The sequence below is a fragment of the Sus scrofa genome, chromosome 11, assembly GCF_054392235.1.
Source record: "Sus scrofa isolate SSC_HxYL_T2T_F1_AM1 chromosome 11, Sscrofa_HxYL_maternal_Yorkshire_Landrace_v2.0, whole genome shotgun sequence".
NCBI lineage: Eukaryota > Metazoa > Chordata > Mammalia > Artiodactyla > Suidae > Sus > Sus scrofa.
Window position 1 is genome coordinate 1,824,697 of NC_139393.1, and position 27,615 is coordinate 1,852,311.

At 47.7% G+C, this 27,615-nt stretch overlaps 1 protein-coding gene across 8 annotated transcripts in view; it reads right to left on the minus strand.

The window, feature by feature from the left end:
* Positions 1 to 27,615, minus strand: part of XPO4 (exportin 4) — a 103,061-nt gene that overhangs the window by 69,734 nt on the left and 5,712 nt on the right. For 4 of the 8 annotated variants that reach the window (XM_084981205.1, XM_084981203.1, XM_084981216.1 and 1 more), the window contains exons 2-4: positions 11,136 to 11,241; positions 5,840 to 5,981; positions 536 to 674 (exon numbers count right to left, since the gene is read on the minus strand). In XM_084981205.1, the coding sequence (XP_084837331.1) occupies positions 536 to 674; positions 5,840 to 5,981; positions 11,136 to 11,241 (387 nt within the window). Of the gene's footprint in view, positions 1 to 535; positions 675 to 5,839; positions 5,982 to 6,085; positions 6,240 to 11,135; positions 11,242 to 27,615 lie in introns of all 8 variants that reach the window. The other 4 variants (XM_084981210.1, XM_084981208.1, XM_084981204.1 and 1 more) reach the window with 3 other exon arrangements.

Here is a 27,615-nt window from a genome sequence, read left to right on the forward strand (position 1 = left end):
CACGAGGTGCACCCCCTGCGGCCTCGGGCAGCCCCTCTCCAGGCCGAGCAGTTCTCCAAAGGGAGAGAGGGGACCGGAAGGGGGACCCCACCGGCTCCCCAGAGAGGTGAGCAAGAACAGGAGCTCTCAGGTCTGGCTGCTCGACGGGAACGCGGGGACGTCACCGCACTCCCGACCTGGGTGTGTGCCACACAGGTAGCTTTGTGTCAGAAGACACCACTGTCTGTTTTATCCAACCACGCCCACGAGGTGTGTGGGCGTCTAGTATTTACACCGTATGCAAACTCCGAGCTTTGTGACTCGTGGTGGCTGAGAACACTGGCAACACAGAGAAACAGAATCGAATGAACAGACAAGGCATGTCGCACCCACAGCATGTACACATATAAAAAGACTGGAAGAAAGCATGAACGGATGGAAAGTGCTTGATTTCTCAGGCTGTCTTTTCCTTTCGGGAGACAGCGGTGCTGCTGCAGTAACGGCATTTGCGTAAAACAAAAGCAAACGGTGAGATATTTACAAATAGCACACTTACCACAGTGGGGTTGCCACTACTTATCAACTGGCTGACTTCATGAAAAATGCTTTGGCAGTCAATTGATTTATCTAACGATCCTCGTTTTACAATTACTGCTACTGCTAATAGAATCTGTTCCCGAACATACTTTTGGAGGCTGTAAAACATAAAAATCATTGTGAAAACTTTTACATAAATCCAATATAAAAGTCCTCCCAAATTTCTCCCTGGGCCTGAAGCTACTCACACACAGCTACACCTAAGGCAGCGCCTCTGAGCTCCACACTGACTCCCCAGCCAGAGACCCGGGTTCGAATCCACACTCAGGTATATACCGGCCACAGGACCCTGGGCAGCCAGTTCACACTCAGAGCCTCAGTTCTCGCCCAAGTGAAGTGGGGATCAGGGCGCGGGGGGCGGGGAGGATTCGACACCCTTACAGGGCACCCAGGGCATCCCAGGCGCCACCTCAGCGCAGCTGCTTCGGGCAGTGCTCGGGGTCGAGGCACAAGTCCACAAGTCGGGGCCCACGAGCCAGACCGAGATAGGTTCTGACCTAATATGCTTCTCCGAGCAACTGCACAGTCTCAGCTCCGTTCCCTTTAAGGTGAAAGGCAGCATCGTGCAACGCGGGGAGACACCCAAGTTCCTAACACCCGTGCCACGCTCCTATCTACATCTTATTCCTTGGCGCGGGGCAGAGGAGTCGGCCTTGCCGGAGGCCTTCTACAGAGCCCACCAGGCCAGCTGCCCGCCGGTTCTTAAAGGACAAGCGTGGGAGTTCCCGCTGGGGCACGATGAGATCGGCCCCAGGATCTCAAGAGCCGATGAGATCGGCGGCGTCTTGGGAGCCCTGGGACACTGGTTTGACCCCCAGCCAGGCACAGTCAGGTGGGGATTTGGCATTGCCGAGCTGCAACCTGGATCAAGACTGTGGCTCAGATCTGATCCCTGACCCGGGAATTCCATATGCCACAGGGTGGCCAGACATGTGGCGGGCGGGGCGGAGAGGCTCAGAAAGCTCAGCCCTAAGCTTTGTAATCCAGCCTCCAGGCTGCCACTCGACAGCGCCATACGCCCTCCCTGGCCAGGGAGCAGCAGGCCCAGCCCGGCCCTCCTGGGACTCCCCACCACCGCTGTCCTCTCACTCCAAAAAGTGGCCCCACCTGGACATAAATGACACGATCACCACGTCTAAGGCCCTTCAGGGCCAAAGACCTCCTCCCCTCTCATCTCGGCTCTTCCCCATCCACTTCAAACCACGGCTGCCCTGAACTTCTTCCAGTTCCTGGCACAAAGCTGATGCCCTTCCAGGCCTCTAAATGCCACCCTCTGCCCGAGCCTACTGACTGCAAAGGAGGTGCCCCCACAGCTCCCACAACATGAAGCATCTGTTACTACAGGTTTCACTGTACCCCGGCCGGCTGCCACGGAGCCTGCAGTGAAGTCGCCAGAAAGCACACCACCTGCCAGGCACAGGCGCCTACCAGACATTCATGCAAATGAACCAACACCGGCTCGCTCCGTCAAGAATGAAGGGGGAAAACATTCCTTCAAAACAGACTTGAAGAGTTCACTAAGCGGGAGTTCCCGTGTGGCTCAATGGTTAAAGAACCCGACTTGTATCCATGAAGATACAGGTTCGATCCCTGACATCGCTCAGTGGGTTAAGGATCTGGCGTTGCCGTGAGCTGTGGTGTAGGCTGGAGGCGACAGCTCAGATTCAACCCCCAGCCTGGGAACCTCCATATGCCTCAAATGCGGCCCTAAAAAGAAAAAAAAAGTTCATTAAGCAAATAGAAGCAGAGATCTTACTGTGCACAAGAATGTGAACTAACAAAAGGGAATTTTTGTACTTATGGGAGGAAACAATCATTTTAAACACACTAACTACCAGGAAGGCACATGTCAAACTAGTTTTAAATATTCAAACACACTAACTACCAGGAAGGCACATGTCAAACTAGTTTTAAATATTCAAACACACTAACTACCAGGAAGGCACATGTCAAACTAGTTTTAAATATTGCTCCTGGCAAAAACTGTAAGTTACTAAGAAGTGAGTTCCCATTGTGGCTCAGCAGGTCAAGAAGCCAACTAGTATCCATGATAACGTGGGTTCGATCCCTGATCTTGCTCAGTGGATTAAGGATCTGGTGTTGCCACGAGCTGCGGCACAGGTCACAGACAAGGCTCAGATCTGGTGTGGCTGTGGCTGTGGCGCAGGCCAGCAGCTACAGCTCTGATTCAACCCCTAGCCTGGGAACTTCCATATGCCATAAGTGTGGCCCTAAAAAAAAAAAAAGAAAGAAAAACTAGGAAAATAAATAATTATACCTAACATTTACTAAATGCTTATGACCTGCAAGTCTCCATATATAGTAACATCAAAAAATTAATACATTTAATCATCACAACCTTTTGAGCAAGCATTATTATTTGCTCTATTTAATCATCAGAAAATCAATGCACAGATTAAATAATCTGCCCAAGGTCACATGGAGTTAGTGGCAGAAATGGGGTTCACGGTCCCCTTCTCAACCACTCAGCTATGCTGCCTTTTAAAACGTGCACCCTGCATTTCACTCTGTGCAGACAAGAAAAACGTCCATGCGGCCACGGGAAATGCACGACGGGACACGCGTGGACTTCTACAGGGCAGAGCCGGGGGCATTTCACCTCGGCAGCTCACCACATTTTGACCTGACTCTAGTCCATTCTGTGGGACATTCTACAAGATGAAAATATCATGAAAGACCAAGGAAGGCAGAACTAGTCCAGATTAAGGAAGACATGACAAATAAACACAACATATAAATCTGTGGTTAAATCCCGGATCAAAAAAATAACTTCCTGACCTTTTAAAAAAAAAAAAAAAAAAAACTTCTTGGGAGTTCCTGTTTTAACAGAGCAGGTTAAGGATCTGGCATTGTCTCTGCAGCAGCATGGTTCAATCCCCAACCAGCACAGTGGGTTAAGGATCTGGCTTTGCCACAGCTGTGGCACAGATGGCAGCTATGGCTCAGATTCAATCCCTGGCACAGGAATTTCCATATGCCACACGTGCAGCCAAAACAAACAAACACACTTCTCTTGTGGCTCAGCAGAATAAAGATCCAGCACTGTCACTGACTACATAGGCTCAGGTCACGGCTGTGGTGCGGGTCTGATCACTGGCCCGGGAACTTTTGTATGCCAAGGGCACAGCAAAAAGCAAAACCAAAAACCTCTAAGGGAGGAAAAGGATACAAATAATATTATTCAGAAAACTGTGGATATCAGAATATGAGGTCAGAATTATATTGATTTTAAAAATATAGTAATTATATCAAGAGTGTTGAGATCACACCTCAGGAGAGACGTGCTTAAGTTTTTACGGATAAAGTGTCACTATTTCTGCAGCGTACGGTCAGTGGTTCGGGGAGAACGTGCACATACAAATGAGAGAGAAACCAAGTGTGACAAAATGGTAACTGAGCCTCTACAAGAGAGCAGGAGAGGTGCATGTCCACAGACCTATTCTTTCAGGCTTGCCTAAAACTTTTTCTTTCTGAAAGTAAGTGTTTGGAAGAAAATATGTAAGTGAACTTTTTTTTTTTTTGGTCTTTTGTCTTTTTAGGGCTGCACTCACGGCATATGGAGATTCCTAGGCTAGGGATCAAACCCGAGCCGTAGTGGCCCGCCTACGCCACAGCCACAGCCAAGCCACATCCAAGCCGTGTCTGTATGCCACAGCTCACGGCAACACCAGATCCCTAACCCACTGAGTGAGGCCAGGGATCGAACCCACAACCTCATGGTTCCTAATCAGATTCGTTTCTGGTGCGCCGTGATGGGAACTCCAACAAAGTGAACTATTTCAATGCAAAAGCCTATAGTCAACTCTAAATTAGCATCTGAACTAATCAGAATTATTAGGGCGAGATTACTTTGGATGACACAGGATCACACCCACACACACCATCAAAATCTGTTCCACGCCTATGTCCCAAGCCCCCCCCCCCCCCCAGCTCAGCGGTTCTGTGTGGGGTAAGGGCGTGGCGGCTGTGACAGAACAAGGTGAAAACACACCCAAAGGGGCACATTAAACAACGAGTTAAAATTTAAAGAAAGAAAGAACATCAGCAGGAAGGAGGAAAGGTATGAGACGGGAGCAAGTTTTCCTCACTGTATTAAAAGTAGAAAAAAAGCCGCACCCTCCCCTCACGTTCACGTACATCCACTCAGCCTCCAACGTGCAAGGCCAACAGGCTCGGCAACGCTGGGCTTCCTGCTCTCGTGTGTTCTGTGATGTGCGCAGCACTGACTCTCACTTTACTGAGGGCCGCAGCCACGCCAGTAAGTCCAATTCAGCGTTAGGGACTCCGGGGCTGCTCGTCGAGGCCGCGAGAGCAAAGCTCGGACAGTGCGCTCGGAGTCGGCCGCGCCCGCGGCGCCCTGGGCCAGGGCTGGAACCCACAGCACAGGGGCCGGAGCCCGGCGGCGACAAGGCTGGATCCTTAACCCACTGCACCACGCACGCTCGCCTAACCTCCTCGCCAAGCTCCACGCACGGGGGCGCCCGGCACGGCGGCCTGAGCACAGAGCAGCTCCTGCCCCGAGGGGGCGAGCAAAGCGCGCGCAGGAAGCGCTGCGCTCCCGCCGCCGCCTGCGCCGCGCACACGCCGGGAGCAGGCCTGGCCCTTAGGGGACTCAGAGGAGGTGCGCAGACGGCTCTCTCCCCCAGACGCGTGCGGCTAAGAGCTTTCCTCAACGGGTTCTGAATCGTCCAAGCAGGGAGCCCGCACGGCCTGGTAAAACGTTCCCACAACAGCGCGGGCACCACGGCAGGTTCTCGCCCACCCCCGCTGCTCAGCCCCGGGCCCTCGCCAAAGGGCCCCGGCGAGCGTCGTGCTGTTCTCCCGCAGCCCCGGGGTGCGCGGCCTGCGTCCACGCGGGGTGGCCCGTGGTCTGCTCGGGCGCGTGGCGTCGCGACCCTCCCGGGCACCCGCCTGTCCCCGAGCGCAGCGCGAGCAGGAAGCCGAGCGACCCGCGAGCAGAGAGCGGCCGCCACCACCTCCAGAGCGACTCCGACGCACCACCCGCGCCCCAGACCTGCGCAGCGCCCGCACCTCCGTCCACACCGCCTTCCCAGGGCGAGAGCCCGCGCCGCCTGCGCCAGCAGAGGCTGCCGTCCGAGGCGGCCACGCCGCCTCCCCCGCGGGGTGGGCCCGCAGCACGCGCTCCACACAGAGCTTACCCACGGCGACAGCCACGCAAAGCCAAGCCAGCGAGCGGGGAGGAGCCGAGCAGGAGGCCCTGGCGGCGCGGCCGCGTACTCACTTGGGCCTCTGTAAGACGTAGGTGAGGAGGAATGTGCGCAGGGACTCGATGCTGCCCTTCTCCAGCAGGATCCACTCGCGGACGACGGCCTCCATGACGGCCGTGGCGGCCTGGAAGAGCACGTAGTCCACCTTGCTGGTTTCTGACGAGAGAACAGACAGCGGCTTCAGACGCGGCCCCGCTCCCCGTGACCACGCTGCACGGCTCAACGGGGACAGAGGCTCAGACAAGGAAGGAGACGGTTACCTGTGCCTTTTTTATCCAGTGACCTCGCGCTAGCACCACAAAGAGGTTAGTTCCTCTCAGAAGACACCTCAGGCAGGTGGCAGCTAATCACCGATCACAATTGTCACAAACTTTCCTCACCTCTCTTCAACTGTTACTTCCAAAGCATGAGGAACTAAAAAATAACACAGCTTTAACAAAAATAAAATGAAAGTAGAAAGCAATCCGAAAATGTCCTGAGAGATTCTCCCCCTGTGCAAAGCAGAACCTGGTGCCGCCGAGGCGCGGACCAGCCGGCTGGGAAGAGGCCTGCCGGCCGGGAGCCACGCTGTCCCAACGGCTCAGCGGGTCGGGCGCCCGAGCTCTCGGCAGGCTGGCCCGTCTCTGACAGCAGGTTCAGAGGTAGGCACGGCCACATGCAGGTTCCTGGTCTCAGCTGCTTCTTGAAAAAGTCACGTTTGCACAAGGTGAGAAGTTCTTGTGAATTTTCTGATTGCGATACTGATCAAACTGAGTAAAATCCCAAAGCTACCCTTAGAGAGATCCAGCTTTAACTAGCAAGTGAAAGCCTCTGAACTAAGAACTGGATCGGAAGGGGAAAAAAATAGAAAATTAACACACCAAAGAAATATTACATTAATTTTCTATTTTTTTCTCTTAGTCACCAATACCACGCATTTCCAAACAGCATTATCGAAAGGGAGAAACAGTCAAAATGAAGTCAAGAAAAAAGCAGAAATTTTCTGAAGCTCTACAAAGTAGCCATCATGTGAAATCCAGGCAGAGTTGGATGTGACTCCAAGACGACTAGAGAGGGGCCCCGGACGCCTGAGAACTACGGCCAGCCACAGCGTGGCACCTTCCAGAAGCTATCGGAAGAGCATGCAGATACCGTCAGGCACATCACTTCCTCTCCTCTTGGAGCTCAGATCCCTTAAAAATCTTACAAGTGATCGTGACACAAGAAGCTACAAAAAACACGGGGGAAAATGTACGCCTACATAAATCCCCACCACACGAGACTCGTGCACAGGAGTTCGGAACCTACCAAAACTAGTAAGAGGGGCCCTTCTGGACCTTTTGTTTTTTAAGTTTGACTAGTCCATGCTATCTTAGCATGAATTCTAACTGACATGGAAAAACTTAGAAACCTAAAAATACAATGAACAAATAAAGCAATAGCTTCTAAAAATGTAAACCTATTATAAAATAGGTGTTTAAAGTTCTAGGACGGGGGGGGGGGGGGCGTGTTTTATTCAAAGAGAACTTGAAACAGAACCCGGTTCTATCCACTTAGCTCACTTAGGGAGAAATACGGTAGGGCTTCATCAAGGTAACTGAAATCACCTCTTACGATAAAGCTCTTCTTGAAAGAAAACGATGGTTGTCTGCCTATCTGTACTTCCTCCTGTGAATCATAAAAAATTTTAAGGATGTGAAATCCTTAACTATGAATTTTAGCAAAGCAGCAGCATCTTAGGGACTCCCAGAATTTTAAAAGTATAACAATGAAGACCATCGAGTCCGATTCCTGCACTTTAGTGGCCGAGCCGGGCACTGCCAGACCGGCACTGCCAGACCGGGAGAGGAGGCTGAGGCGGCCTGGCGGGGCGGAGGCCTCTGGACGATGCGAACCCGCCCTAAACGCAGGGGCCAGGGGCTGGGCCTGCTTCTCGTAAGCAGTGAAACGGGCCTTGCCTAACTCCCTGCGCTAACATCCCAGGCTCTTCTTCTGTCCCCAGCCCCTGTTTACGGGGGTGAGGAGCAGGCCGTCCTGGACGGCACATGGCATCAGGAAGTCTTCAGGAGAGTCTCCTCCTCGGAGACCCCTGCCTGGCATCAAATGCGGATCCACACTGCTGATCCATGAGGGGCTGCCTCTCAGAAGGAAGGAATCTGAGAAAAAGAGAGCCAAATTCCCCATTTAAAAGAGGGAGTTTTCCGAACTAATCCATTTACCTCCCTATAAAACCGCCCTGGCCTTCCCAGGCTGCGCTTACGCGGGGCCGAGACGTGCCGACGCCGCCGGCAGGGGCTCTAGAGGCCGCCGGCAGCTCGGGGGCCTCGTCCCCATTCTCCGTGCCCGCGAGGTCCTCGGGGAGAGCCCGCAGCCCCCCCGGATTTCCAACACTCCGAGGCAGGGTCGGTCTCCCACCGCCCAGGGCTCCGTCGAGGCCACAAAGTGGCTTGAGCCGCCTCAGCAGCAAGTCCTCACTTCCAGCCGCCCCAACTCCAACAACACCGCGGAACGAACACCCAGGGGCGCCCCGGGCGGCGCCTTCAACCAGACAGAGCCCTGAAGACCAGGCAAAGCCAAGCGAAGGGCCGGGAGGCAGGTGCCGCGGGCACTCGCACTCGCCTCTCGGGCCTCGGGCTTCTTTCCAAAGCAGAGGCAGCCGAGCTGCAAGGCAGCCCCCAGGCACCCGCCCGCAGGGAGTCGCAGGCTGGCCGTCCGGCCTCTTCTCCCCGAGAGAGGGCAACAGCAAGCTCCAAGGTCGCGCCAGAGGCGCTGGACGCCGCCTCGAGGTCGGGGGCGACCCTCCACCAAGAGCGGTCGTCGGCAGGTTTTGGAAGGCACACCTGGCCCCACAAAACTAGTAAACTCCCAAGCGCCAAGGACGTCGAGGGACGAAGTCTGAGGGTGCTCTCCCGACGAAATGCGCGACATGCGACAGGCACACACGCGCACACACGGCAAAGAAACAAAAACTGCAAGGTAAACACAAGGCTAAGAAGAGAAAGAAACGGGGGGAAATGAGAAACATACTAAAACAGAAGTTACTAGTGGGAAGGAAGAATTTTAGGCCAGAAAAGGGAAGCATCCAAGAGAAAGTCTCCCGCTCCTTAGAACGTAGTCCCCCGACATTCCAGAAACGCGACCTGTCCTCCCTCAGTAAGAGTGTGAAATCCTGAACTGCGATCGACTGCCACGTGCATGAGAAGTCTTCTTAGAGGAGTGAACCTTTCTGTGCTGGTGGCGACCGAGTAAGGAGTCAGGCTCTCCTGCGAAGTGGAGGTGTCGGCATTAATGGAACACAGGGCTTGGCAGCACATTAATGATTACGCTTTTAACACGTACACCCAACCTTTGAAATAGTTCATGTCCCAACATCCAAACTGCTTTCAGCAGCACGGCTAGAACGAGCCATCCTGTTCTTTAGAAATTTTTATCAGAAACACAAAAGTATTCCAAAACAAGCTCAAACCATAACAAAGCAATAGTTCTTCATAAAATGTACATACTCTAAAAAGGAAAAGAGAGGTATAAACACATACACTCTAATAACATACTTATCACTTGGATCAAGCAATCCCCAGCAAGAACAGGACAACTCAGTCGCGTGGGAAGTCAGAAGAAACACTGCGGGGACCTCGTGACGCAGTTACGGCTCGAGCCCGCAGAGCCAGACTCAGACCACCCGAGGCTTCCTAAATCTGTTAACGCCGAACAATTTCAAGGCAGTGAGGACGAAGGCTCCCTTAAATTCTTAATACTGATGTGCTGTTTTGCTGCTTTTTACTTAACATTGAGTTAAATATTCCCTACAGGCATAAGATAACTTTTCTTAGTGCCAGAGCCAGATCCAACCAAGTATACACTATTCAAAAAAAAAGGAAAAACAACAACAGAAATCTTCAAAACGGCCTCATTCAGAATTAAAGGTTATTAAAACTATTTCTCCCATCGACCCCCTTAGCTTCCGAGATCAGACAAGACTGGGCGCGCTCGGGGCAGTAGGCCGTGGACCGAACTCTCTCTGAGAGTAAGATCTAACCCGAAACGAGACAGAGCCGCCTGGGCCACCGCTGCCAGCTCTGTGCAGAAAGAACACGGGGGCCATCTGAAATGAGGCAAGGGGTGGCAACACTGGCCTTCCTGTCCCAGAGGGCTTTCACATGTCACTACCTCTGCACCCCACCACCGTCCGGGGTCATCCGGTCTGTTTGAGGAAAACGGTATCATTGCGCCCATCTCGGGTGAGAGGCAAGGTGACCTCAAGCTGCCACAGGGCAGCAGGCACCCCCGGCGCTGGGGCCGCACGGTCCCCACCGCCCTCCCACAGCCCCTGGCGGGAAGCGCTCAGGACACAGAACTGGAATTGCAGGCTATTCCAACCCGGAAACTAACGGATTAGTCTTCCTAAAAGCACAAGAATGAAAGGTCAGATGTTTTAGTCCCTGACACTCAACAAACCAATTTTGTGCACATGGATAACTCAAACAGCCTTCCTTTCAGAACCTTCAATGTGGGCTATAATAAGTGGCTCCAATTAAAAAACAGCCAACAATAATCAGGTTATAAAATAACAATAACCAATGAAACCTCACCCCCCTCCCTTTTTGCTGCACCTGTGGCATGGGGAAGTTCCTAGGCCAGGGTTCAAAACCAAGCCACATCAGTGATAATGCTGAGTCCTTAACCACTAGGCCACCAGGGAACTCCTCTCTATTACCGAAAAATATTTAAGAGGCAGAGAAAATTCCATCTTTAAATAAGTTATAACTTTAGTAATTATTTTTAAAGAGGTCACTTCTATACATATGTCAGATAGAAGGCACTCCAAAAACATTTTTTACAAGAGAAAAAAATCAATGTTTCATTTAGGAATACAATGAATAACCTACACAGAACTAATATTTGCTAAATGAGCCAAGTACAAACTATATGGTTAAAAAAAAAAAAAAAAAAACCGAAAAACAACGGAAAGAACCTGGAGAAACCCCCCTCAAAAATCTTAATTTTAAAGCCTGGGAGATGGTACAGTTTATGTCCTCTAAGTGACATCACACCTGAAAACAAGAGAAAAACCATTAGACTTTCCTCCCACCATTAACAGCCTTCACGTTACGGTCAATAATGGAACAAATTATCAGATGTAGTATCTAGGGAAGGAAAATCCAAAGCAAAAAAACAGTTTTCTTTCTGGCTTTGTGGAACACATTTAAAGCCACTTCAGTGGAATGATTATCAAGGCAAAGGTCAAATGTACAAACCTGCTTATTTCAAAATGAATCTAAAATAGCTAACGTTCGAAATAGAAAACCAGATGCTTTTAAAGTAAATACTTACCCAAAATATGCTTGCAAACTGCGAATGGTGACTTTGATTTCCTAAACGATAAGAATATGTGCTCAGCATGCTGGCGCTGCTCAGTGCTAACCATGGAAGGTGGTGCCTTGAGAGTTAAACACAAACAGACAGAGCACATTTGTTTAATGAGCGAGCTGGAACAACGGCAATATCCCTCACCCACCACACTTTCAGCGAGCAATGCGAAGACAAATTCTTGCTTCCCTTTTTTTTTAGGAACGGTAACATAAAACTTCATGGTAAATATTTAAAATATGGTTTCAGGGAAAAGGAAGAAATCCCAGGCAAGGTTTGAATCAGAATCCTTTCAACTTGCCTAGGTTTTAGAAAAATACTTATTTAACTTCTGCTTTTGTTTTTTTTTTTTTTTTGTCTTTTGTCTTTTTAGGGCCGCACCCAGGGCATATGGAAGTTCCCAGGCTAGGGGTCAAATCAGAGCTGTAGCTGCCAGCCTACACCACAGCCACAGCAACCAACGCATGATCCAAGCCACATCTGCGACCTCCACCACAGCTCACGGCAACACTGGATCCTTAACCCACAGATCCTAAACCCACAAGGGCGGCCAGGGATCGAACCCTCGTCCTTATGGATACTAGTCGGGTTCATTAACCACTGACAGGAGCTCCGACTTCTGCAATTTCTTAAAAACATCGCTAAGTTGTTGCCTTTTATTCCAAAACATACCACTCCATCTAAATTGACCAAGTTCAATGAATTTCTCAATTATTCATATTAGTAGAACTGAATCCAAAGTTATTAAAAATTGATTTCTAAAAACAATCCTTTAAGATAGAACTATTATCAAATAATTCTACCTCAAGTTTTTCTAAAATCAAATTATTAAACCCGGAAAATGAAAAAGTAAAATTTGGAGTATACAAAATTCCTTTCTGAAAATAAATAAACCAACCAGAAAAGCCAGACTTCTCCAACAAAAACAGCTTCTAAAACTGTGCCTAGGTTTTTAAATTCCACTTTGTTCTAACAAAAGATGATATTCTTCTGAACCAAATCTACCTAATGATATGCACGCGAGTGCATGGTTTGGTTATCTTTGTCCTTTGAGCCCCATCTAAAGAGGAGACACTGCTTACACAGCATACACAGCAAAACAGCACTTGCTCACTGTGGGGAGAGAGGAGGGGGACAGAATGAGAGAAAATGAGCCTTTGTTATTATAGCCAATATAAAGTGTGGGACCCATCGCTTCACCTGTATTCCAAGAAGCTGAGGATGAAAAACATTTTGCAACCAAGTACATATTAAATCAGCATTCATCATTTAACTATGTCAATTATGCAACACTACGTACTCTCTTTCCGGTTAAAATAGTGGGCGGGGGAGGGCCACATCCAAGAGAAATTGACTAACGCTAATTCCACGGCCTAAAGGAATTCTTGTAATTGGCTAAAGCCAGTTCAGACTACTATTCCTAAGGATACAGCACCCTCTACAGCTCTCCAGATAAAAATGAAGACATTCCCATTAAAGAATTGTGTTAAGTGGAGAAGCAACAAGGAGAAGCACACAGAATTAGAGCCACTGTCTTAGGACAGACTATCATGGAGTATAATCTACAAAAATACTGACTCACAGTGCTGAACATCTGAAGCTAATATTGTGAATCAACCACAGTATGATTTTTAAAAAACAACTGCTGGAGTTCCCGTCGTGGCTCAGTGGTTAACGAATCCGACTAGGAACCATGAGGTTGCGGGTTCAATCCCTGGCCTTGCTCAGTGGGTTAAGGATCCGGCGTTGCCATGAGCTGTGGTGTAGACTGCAGACTCGGCTTGGATCTGGCGTTGCTGTGGCTGTGGTGTGGGCCAATAGCTGCAGCTCTGATTCAACCCCTAACCTGGGAACCTCCATATACCACAGGACCAGCCCTAGAAAAGGCAAAAAGACCAAAAAAAAACAAAAAAACAAAAAGCAAAACCTGCTAAATTCTTTATTTTTTTTGACTGCACCCATGGCATGTGAAGTTCCCTGGCCAGGGACTGAACCTGGGCCACAGCAGTGACAACACCAGATCCTTATTAACCCACTGAGTCACACAGGGAACTCCGTTAATTACTTTTTTTAAAAAAAATTTTATTGAATAGCTAATTATGCTGAATATTTTTATCCTTGAATTTGCAAATTCTTCATTCTGACTATTTTCTCTAATTCAAATGAGTTTTGTGTTTACGAACCTTTTCATCATTAGTGTCTGTTGAGTGTACCCTGGACACACAGCACACGACACACTATACCATTTGTTGTACTGTTACGAATACACATCAACTATGGGAATTTCTGAATTGTGCATTCTTTCTTTTCATCACCTTTGAAAAAGCACTATCACACATCATTCTGCATAATTAACATGCTAGTTATTCTACAAACAGAAACAGTTCCCAAGCAACTAGAGATTATCATACCGAGTGAGCTAAGTCAGAAAAAGACAAACACCATATGATATCATTTATATGTGGAATCTAAAATATGGCACAAATGAACCTATCTACAAAACAGACAGAGAGCACAGACCTGTGGTTACCGAGGGAGGGGGGAGGGAGTGGGATGGACCGGGAGTCTGGGGTTAGTTAATATATCAAATCCTTACATTTCGCATGGATAAGCAATGAGGTCCTACTGTCCAACACAGGGAACTATATCGAGTCTCCTGCGATAGACCCTGATGGGCGATAATATAAAAAAGCAGAATGAAAAGGACGTATGTAGATGCATAACGGAGTCATTTTGCTGTACAACAGAAATTGGCACAACACTGTAAACCAACTATAATAAAAAAATTCAGGAGTTCCTGTCGTGGCGCAGTGGTTAACGAATCCGACTAGGAACCATGAGGTTGCGGGTTTGGTCCCTGCCCCTGCTCAGTGGGTTAACGATCCGGCGTTGCCGTGAGCTGTGGTGTAGGTCGCAGACGCGGCTCGGATCCCGCGTTGCTGTGGCTCTGGCGTAGGCCGGTGGCTACAGCTCCGATTCAACCCCTAGCCTGGGAACCTCCATATGCCGCGGGAGCGGCCCAAGAAATAGCAACAACAACAACAAAAGAAAAAAAAAAAAAAATTCAAATTCAAAAAGTTCCCAAAGCTAATGATTTTTGGACACTCTGATATTCACACACTTGATAAGGTACAGGTCTCATCTAATTTTAATATAAAAACTGATATTCCATTTATAAAATTCCAGGTTTCATAAATAATATAGTATGATCTAACACTTAGTCTACATTAATCACCTGACTGATCATTACCACACAAACAATAAAATCATCGGAGTTCCTGTCGTGGCTCAGCGGAAACGAATCTGACTAGGATACCTAATGACGGAGGTTTGATCCCTGGCCTTGCTTGATGGGTTAAGAATCCGATGTTGCCATGAGCTGTGGTGTAGGTCACAGACATGGCTCAGATCCCAAGTTGCTGTGGCTCTGGTGTAGGCCGGTAGCTGTAGCTCCAATTAGACCCTTAGCCTGGGAACCTCCATATGCCGCAGGCACGGTCTTAAAAAGACAAAATAATAATAAAAACATCAATCAAGGAGTTCCCGTTGTGGCTCAGCAGAAATGAATCTGACTAGTATCCATGAGGACACAGGTTCAATACCCGGCCTTGCTTGGTGGGTTAAAGATCCGGTATTGCCGTGAGCTGCGGAGTAGGTCACAGATGTGGCTCAGATCTGCGTTGCTGTGGCTGTGGTGTAGGCCAGCAGCTATAGCTCCAATTCCACCCGCAGCCTGGGAACCTCCATATGCCTCAGGTGCGGCCCTAGAAAGCAAAAAAAAAAAAGGTTTGGGGGAAGGAATTCCTCCTGTCAAATCCTACGAGGCCCTCAGACTTCCTTTCCTTGGTGGGCTACAATGACAAACATCGGTCACTGTCAACAGCAATGATGCCACGCAGCTGCCATGCAGAATATGCGAAATGCTGTAACACGGGCTCTCTCTGGGGCTCCTACACCTGCTCCCCCAACAGCTCCGCATCAACTCTCTCAACTTGCCCCTCGAGTGCTTCTCTGCCAGGCTCTTGACCCCGCGGGATGGAAGAAAAAGGGGAAAGAGAAAGATTCCGGAGATGGGCTGATGGTTGAATAACAACGTGAAAGTACTCAAAGTGGCAAAGTTTGGGTTATATTTTACCACAACCGTTTTAAAAGATAAGGAAGATAACACAACAGAACCTTTTTTTTTCGCTTTATTAGGGCTGCACCCGCGGCATATGGAGGTTCCCAGGCTAGGGATCAAATCGGAGCTGAAGTCACCGGCCTAGGCCACAGCTCACAGCAACGCCGGATCCTTAACCCACTGAGCAAGGCCATGGATCGAACCAGCAACCTCATGGTTCCCAGTCGGACTGCACCACAAAGGGGACTCCCTAACATAACAGAACTTGTAGGAGTTCCTGTCGTAGCTCAGCAGAAACGAATCTAATATCTACGAGGATGCAGGTTCAATCCCTGGCCTCACTCAGCGGGTTAAGGACCTGGCATTGCCATGAGCTATGGTGTAGGTCAGAGATGAGGCTCAGATCCCTCGTTGCTGTGGCTGTGGCTGTGGTGTAGGCTGGTGGCTGCAGCTCCAATTCGACCCCTAGCCTGGGAACCTCCATGTGCTGCAAGTTCAGCCCTAAAAATACCAAAAAAAAAAAAAAAAAAAAGATGCAACAGAACTTTTCGGAGCAGTATTATTAAGAGAAACTTAACTATCCGCAAATTGTATCCTGTTCAGACGGTGGTTACAAAGGGGTGTGCGTGCGTGTCCACACTCATCAACATCAACACCGAAGGCCTGGAAACTTCACTGTATGTAAACACGCCCCAATAAAAATCTGCTAAAAATGCAATGGGACAGGTGAACAATCAGACTAGATATGCCGAGAAGAAAACAGAAGACAGACAGGAAAAATCACCGGCGTCCTCCCGCTGTGTGGCACAGCGGCATCAGCGCATCTCCGCAGCGCCGGGACGCACTGGGTTCAGGAGCGGGCGTTGCCACAGGGGCGGTGTCACAACCCGAGCTTGAATCTGATCCCTGGCCCCAGGAACTCTATGTCACAGGGCAGCCAAAACAAGAAAAGTTACTGAGAATGCAGTAAAAAACTCCGACCAAAGTGGGTGTAGAGGAAACCTATCTCCACGTGTTAAAGGTCATTTATGACAAACCCACAGCCAACGCAATATTCAAGGGAACAAAGGCGAAAGCCCTTCCGCCAAAATCTGGGACAAGACAAGGAAGCCCCCCACAACACTTTCATTCAACATAGCACTAGAGCTGGGAAACCCGGACAGCTGCATGGAAAAGAATAAACTCCAAATGGATGAAAGACCTAACTATAAGACCAGATGCTAGAAAACTCCTAAGAGGAAAACACAGACACATTTTCTCCGACATAAACCACAGCAGCATCTTTTCAGATCCACCTCCTGTATTAATGACAATAAAAGCAAAAAATAAACAGATGAGACCTAATTAAACTTGAAAGCTTTTACACAGCAAATGAAACTCTCAAGAAAACCAAAATGCAACCCACAGAATGGGAGAAAGTATTTGCCAATGAAGCGACTGACATTGGATTAGTCTCAAAAATACAAATACCTCCTGCGGCTCAATACAGAAAAACAAGCAACCCCATCTAAAAATGGGCAGAAGAGGAGTTCCCGTCGTGGCGCAGTGGTTAACGAATCCGACTAGGAACCATGAGGTTGCGGGTTCGATCCCTGGTCTCGCTCAGTGGGTTAAGGATCTGGCGTTGCCATGAGCTGTGGTGTAGGTCACAGACGCGGCTCGGATCCTGCATTGCTGTGGCTCTGGCGTAGGCCAGTGGCTACAGCTCCGATTCGACTCCTAGCCTGGGAACCTCCATATGCCTCGGGAGCGGCCCAAAGAAATAGCAAAAAGACAAAAAAAAATTAAAAAAAGATGCATGCACCCCTATGTTCACTGCAGCGCTATTCACAATAGCCACAATAGAAACAACCTAAATATCCACCAACAGATGAATGGATTAAGAGGATGTGCCACAGGAGATCCCGTCCTGGCTCAGCAAAACATCTGACGAGCACCCATGAGGATGCAGGTTCCATCCCTGGCATCACTCAGTGAGTTAAGGATCCAGCGTTGCCGTGACCTGTGGTGTATGCTGCAGGCTCCACTCAGGGATCTGGCGTTGCTGTGACTGTGGCAGAGGCCAGAGGCTACCGCTCCAATTCGACCCCTAGCCTGGGAATGTAATGTGACGCAAACTGTTCCATTTAGAATAGATAAGCAATGGGGTCCTACTGCACAGCACAGGGAACTATGTCCAATCATTTGTGATGGAACACGATGGAAGATAATATGAGAAAGAGAGTATGTATAGATGTATGACTGGGTCACTTTGCTGGGTCACTTTGCTATACAGCAGAAATTGACAGAACCATGTAAATCAACTATAATAAAAATCAACTAACATCTTTCACCATATTAGCATATTAAAGGAGGAAGATTAGGATCTCCCGTTGTGGCTCAGCAGTAATGAAGCCAACCAGGATCCAAGAGGATGCAGGTTCGACCCCTGGCCTCACTCAGTGAGTTAAGGATCCAGCATTGCTGTGAGCTGTGGGGTAGGTCCCAAACACAGCTTGAATCCAGCAATGCTGTGGCTGTGGCTGTGGCATAGGCCAGCAGCTACAGCTCCAATTTGACCCCTAGCCTGGGAACTTAGATATGCCACATGTGACCCTAAAAAGACCATAAAAAAATCAAGGAGAAAGACTTATTATCATTAAAAAAAAAGCAGAAACATGTTTAACAAACTAAGATCTAGGACTAAACCTTTGGCAAAGTAGGAATGAATGAGGACTTCCTTAACCTATAAAAAGAATCTACCAAAAAAAACTACAGTGCACATTAACTAATGTTGAAAAAAGAAAAGCATTCCCTTAAATTGCCAGTAACTGTCAGTATACCAACAGGGGCCACTGGACTCAATTTTGGAAATATATATATATATATATATATATTTTCCCCCCTTAGGCAAGAAACAGATTTATTAGGATAAAATGCTTATGAGAGATGCGAGCGGGCAGGCAAAGAAGCTCTACGCCAAGGATCCGGTGGGCTACAGTTTTTATCATCCAAGGGGAGTCAATTTTGGAGATATTTTTAAGCAGTTTTAACAAACTGCAATGCTTGGTATTTCATGACTTTTACTTTTTCTTAGAGGTTTTCCAAAGAACAAGGAAATGTTATGTTTGAAAAACTGAATAAAACTTACTCTAATTTGAGGTCATTTATAGATTCAGTGGACACTTTTACAATTCTAAATTATGCAATAAGATCCAGGGGATCATACTGTTTCTACATCTTTATTTTATTTTATTTTATTTTTTTTGTCTTTTGTCTTTTGTTGTTGTTGTTGCTATTTCTTGGGCCGTTCCCGCGGCACATGGAGGTTCCCAGGCTAGGGGTCGAATCGGAGCTGTAGCCCCCGGCCTACGCCAGAGCCACAGCAACGCGGGATCCGAGCCGCGTCTGCGACCTACACCACAGCTCACGGCAACGCCGGATCGTTAACCCACTGAGCAAGGGCAGGGACCGAACCCGCAACCTCATGGTTCCTAGTCGGATTCGTTAACCACTGCGCCACGACGGGAACGCCTGTTTCTACATCTTTAAATGAAAAATTTAGCTATTTCATCTTCTAAGGATTATTTCATCAGAACTCATCATTTATTCCCAACTATACTAAGAAAAAACTAAAATAATAAAATTTAAAAATAAGAAATGAAAAAATCTAGAAAAGTAATACGACAACAAAATAAAAATAAATCAGCACTACTACTACATTATCCTCAATTTTTACACTAAAGCATAACATGGTCTTTCAAGAAGGTATGAAAGAAAGCTGGAAACACCACCTTTGTGGTCTTGGTTTTATTAAGTTTCACTGAATAGTGTTGAGAACTCAGAATTTTTCATTTCCCACAAATAATGCTAAAGAGAAAAAAGTTGATAAGGAAAGACATTTCACAGTTAAGAAGTAAATCTGGGAGTTCCCATCATGGCGCAGTGGAAACAAATCCGACTAGGAACCATGAGGTTGCGGGTTTGATCCCTGCCCCGCTCAGTGCGTCAAGGATCTGGCGTTGCTGTGAGCTGTGGTGTAGGTCGCAGACGCGGCTTGCATCTGGCGTTGCTGGGGCTCTGGTGTAGGCCGGGGGCTACAGCTCCGATTAGACCCCTAGCCTGGGAACCTCCATATGCCTCGGATATGGCCCTAAAAGGACAAAAAAACAAAAAACCTGAGGACCACTTAGCTTCTCTTACCAAAAAAAAAAGAAGAAGAAGTAAATCTGAAGATGAATACAAAAAAGAAGTTCCCTGGTGGCTCAGCAGGTTAAGGATCTGGCGTTATCACTGCTGTGGCTCAAGTTACTGCTATGGAGCTGGTTCGATCCCTGGCCTGGGAGCTTCCGCATGCCACAGGAGAGGCCAAAAAAGGATGAATGCAAAAAGACATGCAGCAACAGGAGTTCCCACTGTGACATAATGGGAATGACGGCATCTCTGGAGAGCTGGGACAAAAGTTCAATACCCAGCTGGGCATAGTGGGTTAAGGATTCAGCACAGGCCACAAATGCAGGTCGGATCTGATCCCCGGCACACGTGCACAGGGCAGCCAAAGATAAAAGGGAAAAAAAAAAGACAAACAGCAGCAAACTAAACCTGTACTGTCCAAAGCAGCAGCCACCAGCCATGTTTTAGTTATTTAAATTTGTTATAATTAAAGGAAGTTAAAATTTTAGTTCCTCAGCTACACTAGCCACATTTCAAGTGCTTAATAGCCACATGTCTATTGGTTATCACAATAGACATCACACTGGAGAACAAAAATATCAACAGAACATTCCTATCATCACAGAAAGTTCTAATGGACAGGCCCTATTAGTAACGATGAAATCGCTCATATAAGGGCACCCATGAGTCTTTTTATGGCCACACTCACGGCATATGAAGTTCCCGGGCCAGGGATCAAACCCACGCCTCCAAAGGGACCCGAGCGACTGCAGTCTGATTTTTTTTTTTTTTTTTTTTTTTTTGTTGCTTTTTAGGGCCACACCCACAGCCTATGGAGGGTCCCAGGATAGGGGTCGAATCGAAGCTGTAGCTGCCAGCCTACACCAGAGCCACAGCAACACAGGATCCAAGCTGCATCTGCGACCTACACCACAGCTCACAGCACCGCCAGATTCTGAACCCACTGAGCAAGGCCAGGGATGGAACTGGCAACCTCATGGTTCCTAGTCAGATTCATTTCTGCTGCGCCACAATGGGAACTCCTGCGGTTGGAGTCTTAATTCATGGCCCCAGGGCAGGAAAGCCTGACCTTGAGATGATGCTATTCAGGATCAGTGGTTCTAGAACCACTCAGTTCTAGATCAACGGAGGCCAGTCTGTCCCCCAGGGAACATCTAGCAATGTCTGGAGACATTTGTTGGTTCCCACAACTGGGGCGTTTTACTAGCGACTAATGCAGAAAGGGCAACGATGCTGCTGAACACCCACCACGCATGGTCCAGCCCAAAGCGCCATCACCTGCCTGAGATGAAGTTTCTCAAACTCAAGCACCAATAAGCCCAAAAAGGAAATACACGACTCTCACCCAGTCAGTTATTTCTGAACTACTGCATTACCCAATATTCTGTGACAAGAACCTGCACCACCTTGTTTGGCTAAAAAAAATGTTCCCATTGTGGCTCGGCAGGTTAAGAATCTGATGCAAGTTCAACCCCTGGCCTTTCTCCGTGGGGTAAGGATCCGGCATTGCCGTGAGCTGCGGCACGTAGGTCACAGATGTGGCCTGGATCCAGTGTTGCTGTGGCTGTGGTACGGCTCCGATCCAACCGCTAGCCTGGGAACTTTCATATGCCACAGGTGCCTCCATAAAAAGCAAAAAAAAAAAAAAAAAGATATGACAGTATTCCTTACTCCTTTATGTTTGTGTCAAAAAACCATGCTTGATACAGTTCATAAAAGGACAGATGCTGCAAGTTAAGCATGTAAACAAGACGACGAAGTAGCCCTGACCCCTCCGACTGGTGTCCACAAACCTAAAGAAAGGACTCACAATTATGAATCAGAAAATACGGCCATCTTCTCTTCGCCAATGTTACGTGCTATTAATGTTGTCTTCCTCTTCTGTGTGTGTTTTTTTGATTTTGTTGTTGTTGTTGTTGTTAAATCTTTTAAGGGTCGAACCTGCAGGATAGGAAAGTTCCCAGGCTAGAGGTCAAATCAGAGCTTCAGCTGTCGGAGACCATGGCCACTGCAATGTGGGATCCAAGATGCGTCTACAACCTACACTGCAGCTCACGGCAACACGGGGTCCTTAACCCACTGAGCAGGGCCAGGGATCAAGCCTACGCCCTCCTGGACACTAGTTGAGTTCATTACCAATGAGCCACAACGGGAACGCCTATCAAGGTTTTCAAAAATATTGTTTTGATGATTCGAGAGCAAGAATCAGAATAATATAAGCTGAAACATATTAAAGATACATTTGATATCTAGAATTGGTACTGCATTTTGATGGTGGGAATGTAACACCCAGAAGGAATGACAGGACCCGTGAGAAGTACTTGCCATCCGGAATCAGTATGTACAGAGCAGAAGATGAATGAAGCAAAGAGACGCAGTCATGCTCCAAGCCTGCGCTGCCCAACCGGGCAGCCCTACTCCCGCACGACTAATTAAACTAATTACAGAAGAAACTGAGGTCCTCCTTCACACAGCCGTATTTCAAGGGCTCAGCACCCACACGCAGCCACTGGCGACCTTAACGGGAAGTGCGAATACAGAGGACGGCACTCTAGCAGAATGAAATTAACTCTACAGATATTTGAGTAAGGTTAGCTTGAGTAAAGCTACCTTGATCACAAGATTTGATGCAGTATCATTTGATGCACTGAACTGCGAAATACAGATCAGTGACAGAGCACGTCATCTGTACCAGGCACTACACTACACACTGTTAATGTAATGAAGTTATTTAATCCTCGCATTAACTCCCTGGAAATTATTATTTCCCTGTTTTAGAGATGAGGAAAAGACACAGAGAGGCTCAGTGATTTGCCAGGTGTCCCAGAGCCAGTCACGGGTGGAGCCGAGAAGAATCAGTCTGGCTCCAGACCTTCAATGCCACACTGCTCTCAGTTCCGCAATTTCCTCAGCATGCCCTGCGTGCCACCTAATTCTTCCATCCCTCCACTGACCAGGTCACCACCACACTACTGCTGTTCCCTAATCAGTTCTCTAAACCCACCACAAAGCCACAAAATATACATAAGACCAGCAAGACTGGGGTCAAAGAGTTCAAACTATTTGAATACCCAATTAAAACATGTGGACTTACAAACTAGAATAAAATTTCTATTAACCTTTTAAGATTAAAGGTTAGACACAGAGTTCCAGTTGTGGCGGAGTGGAAACGAATCCGACTAGGAACCATGAAGTTGCGAGTTCGATCCCTGGCCTCATTCAGTGGGTTAAGGATCCGGCGTTGCGGTGAGCTGTGGTGTAGGTCGCAGACTTGGCTCAGATCTGGCGTTACTGTGGTGTAGGCCAGTGGCTACAGCTCCGATTCAACCCTTAGCCTGGGAACCTCCATATGCTTTAGGAGGTGTGGTCCTAAAAAAACAAAAACAGTTCTAGTACTGGCTGCATTAACAAAAAGATCCTACTCAAAAAATTATCTGCAATCTGGCATTTGTCAAGAATAAATGACGTCACTCAATTATACTGACTGAAGATGAACTTGCTGAAAGTAAAAATTCCATCTGATGACCTAATAAATTTGTAGAAAAGCCAAAATTAAATTATGACCAATCAAGATACCACATAAAATACTGTATTAAATTACGATACCAAGGTATTCTTCTGCAATTCATAAGTCTGTGGTTACTCAGAAAACACTATTACTCCTAGTACACTTTATAATAAAACTTTTTTGCTTTTCTGCTTTTTGGGGCTGCACCCTCGGCATATGGAGGTTCCCAGCTAGGGGTCGAATCGGAGCTGGAGCCGCCAGCCTACAGCACAGCCACAGCCATGCCAGGTTCGAGCCTCACCTGTGACCTACACCACAGCTCACGGCAACACTGGACCCTTAACCCACTGAGTGAGGCCAGGGATGGAACCTGCGTCCTCACTGATGGTGGTCAGATTTCGTTTCCACTGAGCCATGACAGGAACTCCTAAAACTTTTTTAAAGGAAAAAGCTTTATTTTTTAGGACCTCTAATGGCTCTTCTTCCTGACTGAACAAGAGGCCCTGGCTGGAAGACGAAAGACAGGAGATGAAACAGTTTACGCCTGGAGCACAAGGCAGGACCAACAACTGACGGAGTCTTCTGAACCCACTTTCAACGCCACTAAAGGGAGAGAGACCGAATGAGACACAGCCTAGGAATCAGAACCTGCAGAGTTTTGGGGGGTTTTTTTGTTTTTTGTTTTTTTGTCTTTTTGACTTTCCTAGGGCCGCTCCCAAGGCATACGGAGGTTCCCATGCTAAGCTCCAATCGGAGCTGTAGCCACCGGCCTACACCACAGCCACAGCCAAGCGGGATCCGAGCCGCGTCTGCGACCTACACCACAGCTCACGGCAACGCCAGATCCTTAACCCACTGAGCAAGGCCAAGGATCAAACCCGCAACCTCATGGTTTCTGGTCGAATTCGTCAACCACTGCACCACGACGGGAACTGCAGAACCTGCAGAGTTAAGACAGAGAGTCTGCAGTCTTAACAGTCACCCTAAGACTGATGAGGCACCTTCTAAACTTTGATTTTCTGTCCCTGTACAGTGAGCCTGATTTTTCTCACAATTACCACTGAACAAAGAGTAAACTCCTACCTCTTCTTCAGAACAAAGTTCCTTGGTTTTCTAATAGTTCTTTCTCAGAAGACTTTCCCTCTTGTTAGTAAGGTTATGCTTAACTCGCAGTGATTACACAAATCTGCAGAAATGGGATGACCTGGTTTTGTAAGTGCAAAACTGTGAATCTCATCTTTACTCAGTCTGAACCATGGTGCAGCTTTTAATTTTGAGATGAAAGTTACAGAACATTCGAAAACTAGTCACAGATTTTTTTAAAGACACATGCAACGTTCAAATTCAGCAAAGCAACGCATTACTTGTAAGTCAACGTGTTCTGTATTGTAAAAACGTCAAACCACTATGTTAAAACACAGAAACTGAGGACTCTTGCCACTTTCAATCCCATTTCCGAGACGGCTACTCTTAAAAGGCTAGTATGTACCTTCTAATTCTGCTTCTATGCACATACAAATGCATGCAGAATTTTTTTATTGAGAAAACCGAGTCATATATTCTGTTCTGCACTTTCTCACTAATTTTGAGCATCTTCCCATGTCCATTCACATGTTTCCACTGAAAATACTACCACGGCACAACACTGAAATCAACTATAATTTTTAAGAAAACATCTCAGGTCCACACATAAGAGTCCCACGATGAGGTGACTTTACGAAGCCCTGTCCACCTCCCCAGACGTTTACGACTTGAGGGAGCACGTCGAGCACAGCTGTGTCTCTGCGCTTTCTGTTCCTTCCCCTGCCAGCAGGACAGCTCTGCAATCAACAGCTGCCGATACATTTCAATAAAACTGGTACGAAGTCCCCCAAACCCTCCACTCTTCCTTTCTTTCTTTTTTTGATATTCTTTGTTACTATCACACAATATTCTCCCAGATATATCTTCTAATTAGTGAAGCTTTTCTTCTTTTTTTTCTCTTTTTACAACCACACCCGTGGGTGGCTGTGGAAGTTCCCGGGCCAGGGGTCGAACTGGAGGTGCAGCTGCAGGCCTAAAGGCCTAAGCCGCAGCCACACTGGATCCTTCACCCACTCAGGCCAGGGATCAAACCCACCTTCGCACGAAGTCAGATCCTTATTAACCTGCTGAGCCACAACAGGAACTCCTAACCAAGCTTCTCTTCCACCTCAAGACAGCTGAGGAGAGAAGCGGGAGTGGAGTGGTGATAGATTCAGTGTGCAGATTAACGAGGACAGGCCCGCAGCCTCCCGGCGTTAGACTGAGGAGCACAGCGTTCACTTCGTCGAGATCGCTCTTGTTCTTCAAGTAAGCTGTCGAGTTCTCTTCATGAAAATGCTGCGTATTTCTTAGTAAATAGTGTCTTGTAATTTACTCCTACGGTTTTTATTCCTAATGGGATGAGATCCTTTTTCCTTTTTTCCTCGAGGCATATGCAGGTCCCCAGGCTAGGGGTCGAATCAGAGCCACAGCCGCAGCCAAGCAGGATCCGAGCCTCGTCTGCGACCTACACCACCGCTCACAGCAACACCGGATCCTTATCCCACTGAGCGAGGCCAGGGATGGCTCCTAGTGGGATTCGTTTCTGCTGAGCCGCGACGGGGACTCCCCCCTTCTCCATTTTTCAGCTGACGACTGCTGGGGAAACCTTACAGTTGGTTTCCCTGCCTTTAACCGCCCACCTTTCCAAACAGCTACTGGTTCTAGGAACGGTATTTTGGTTAATTTCCTTGAATTTATTTTTCTGAATATCACCTGCAAACTAAGATCTTTTCTACTTTTCTTCCCAATATCTGCACTTATTCCTTCTTCTCTTCCCTCCAGGAGATGCTGAATAATAGTTTTACTCGAACCCCCTATTTCACTCTGAAGACTATCACCACCTACTGGTGGTTTCAAAGAACTACTTTTCATCACCTTCTACTTTACTGCGTTCTGAATCCTAACACGCTGTTAAATTTCACCAGCGCCTGTCAGGTCTCCGCGGGCGATTTCGAAGGGCTCTGACATTCCTTCTTTGGGTCACTGGCTGGGCTCCACTTGGCGGAGTGTGACACAAGCCCAAGGGCAAAACACAAATTTCATTGAACTGAATTTTAAATAAAAATTTCCCACTACCTAGTATTTTGAGAAGAACTCTGTTAGTGCCAGTTTTCTAATATCTAGTGCCACAGGAGAGACGAAAAGACAAGGCTGAAATAAATGAAAATGTCTACACAACACAATGCGTATGTCCAACAAGAAAAGTAAAAGCTATAATCAACATTTTCAATTTTATGGCAGGTGCACTACTGATTACAAAAAAATCTGTAACAGCATTGTGCCTTTCCACCTAGAAGGAGCTCAGGAAACACCTGCTAAATAAATGCTCGACTGTTCCCCAAACACACCGCCTCTGGTTCTCTCAGGTCTTCATAGGAACACACCCTCCACCTGAGACACCCCCATGCGGCCGGAACCCTCCCACCTGTCCTGCAGGTTTCAGCCGAAGGACCGGCCGGGTCCAGACACCTGCTCCAGGTCCCTCCTCGGCTCCCTCACACGGCGCTAGCATATCGCCCACCCTCTCACCACTAGGACCTGCTTGTGGGTCCGCCTTGCTCCCCCCTCAGACTGCTGCTCTCCTTGTAAACAAGGCCTCCCCTCCCGCGTCCTCCATACCCTCCCCTCACACATGCACTGAAGAGATGCTGCAGAAGGAGGGAGTGGCCAGAGACGGAATTCCAGACCCGAACCAGCTCTGTGCCCACAGGCCAATCAGTTACCACCTCTGAATCTCAGCTTTCCTCACTTACAAAATTTAACAATATCTCTTCTCCTATCCAGCTCACAGGACTGATGGGAGAATCAAATAAGATGGAAGATGGTAAGAGTTTTTCTACAGCCCTACATTGTTTTGCAGAAGGTTTTAAAATGTTAAACAAATTCCACAATAAAAACCATAAAAAAGAGTTCCTGTCATGGCTCAGCGGTTAACGAACCCGACTAGCATCCATGAGGACTCAGGTTCGATCCCTGGCCTCCCTCAGTGGGTTAAGGATCCGGTGTTGCCAAGAGCTGTGGTGTAGGCTGCAGACGTGGCTCGGATCTGGCCTGGCTGCGGCTGTGGTGTAGGCCGGTGGCTACAGCTTCAATTTGACCCTTAGCCTAGGAACCTCCATATGCCATGGGTGCAGCTCTAAAAAGACAAAAAAAAAATAAATAAATAAAAATCCATTCTGGCTTTAGAACAAATATATGAGACTTCTTTTCTACAAAGTAGCTATTATCACATGTGCTCTGCACTATTTTTTATTACCACTCCACACACTTATTAATAAGGACAATTTCTTACCCAAGGGAGGCAGGGGAGCAAAATGAAGGAAGTTTAAGACAATAAATAAACAAGTCACTCTTTGGATTGACAGTTCAAACAAATGCAATATTGATATTTTAAGAATACTAGATTTTTCCATTATGGCATTTCTAAAATTGTAACACATCCCCTATTTTTTATCTATTCACATAAAAAAGAAAATGGACACCAACGTCCTTTAAAATCCCTCCACAGTGAGGTCAGCAAAGCGAAGGGCAGGAGGCTGTGGATCCCACATCGCATTCGCCTAAAAAAGTGCTTTAAG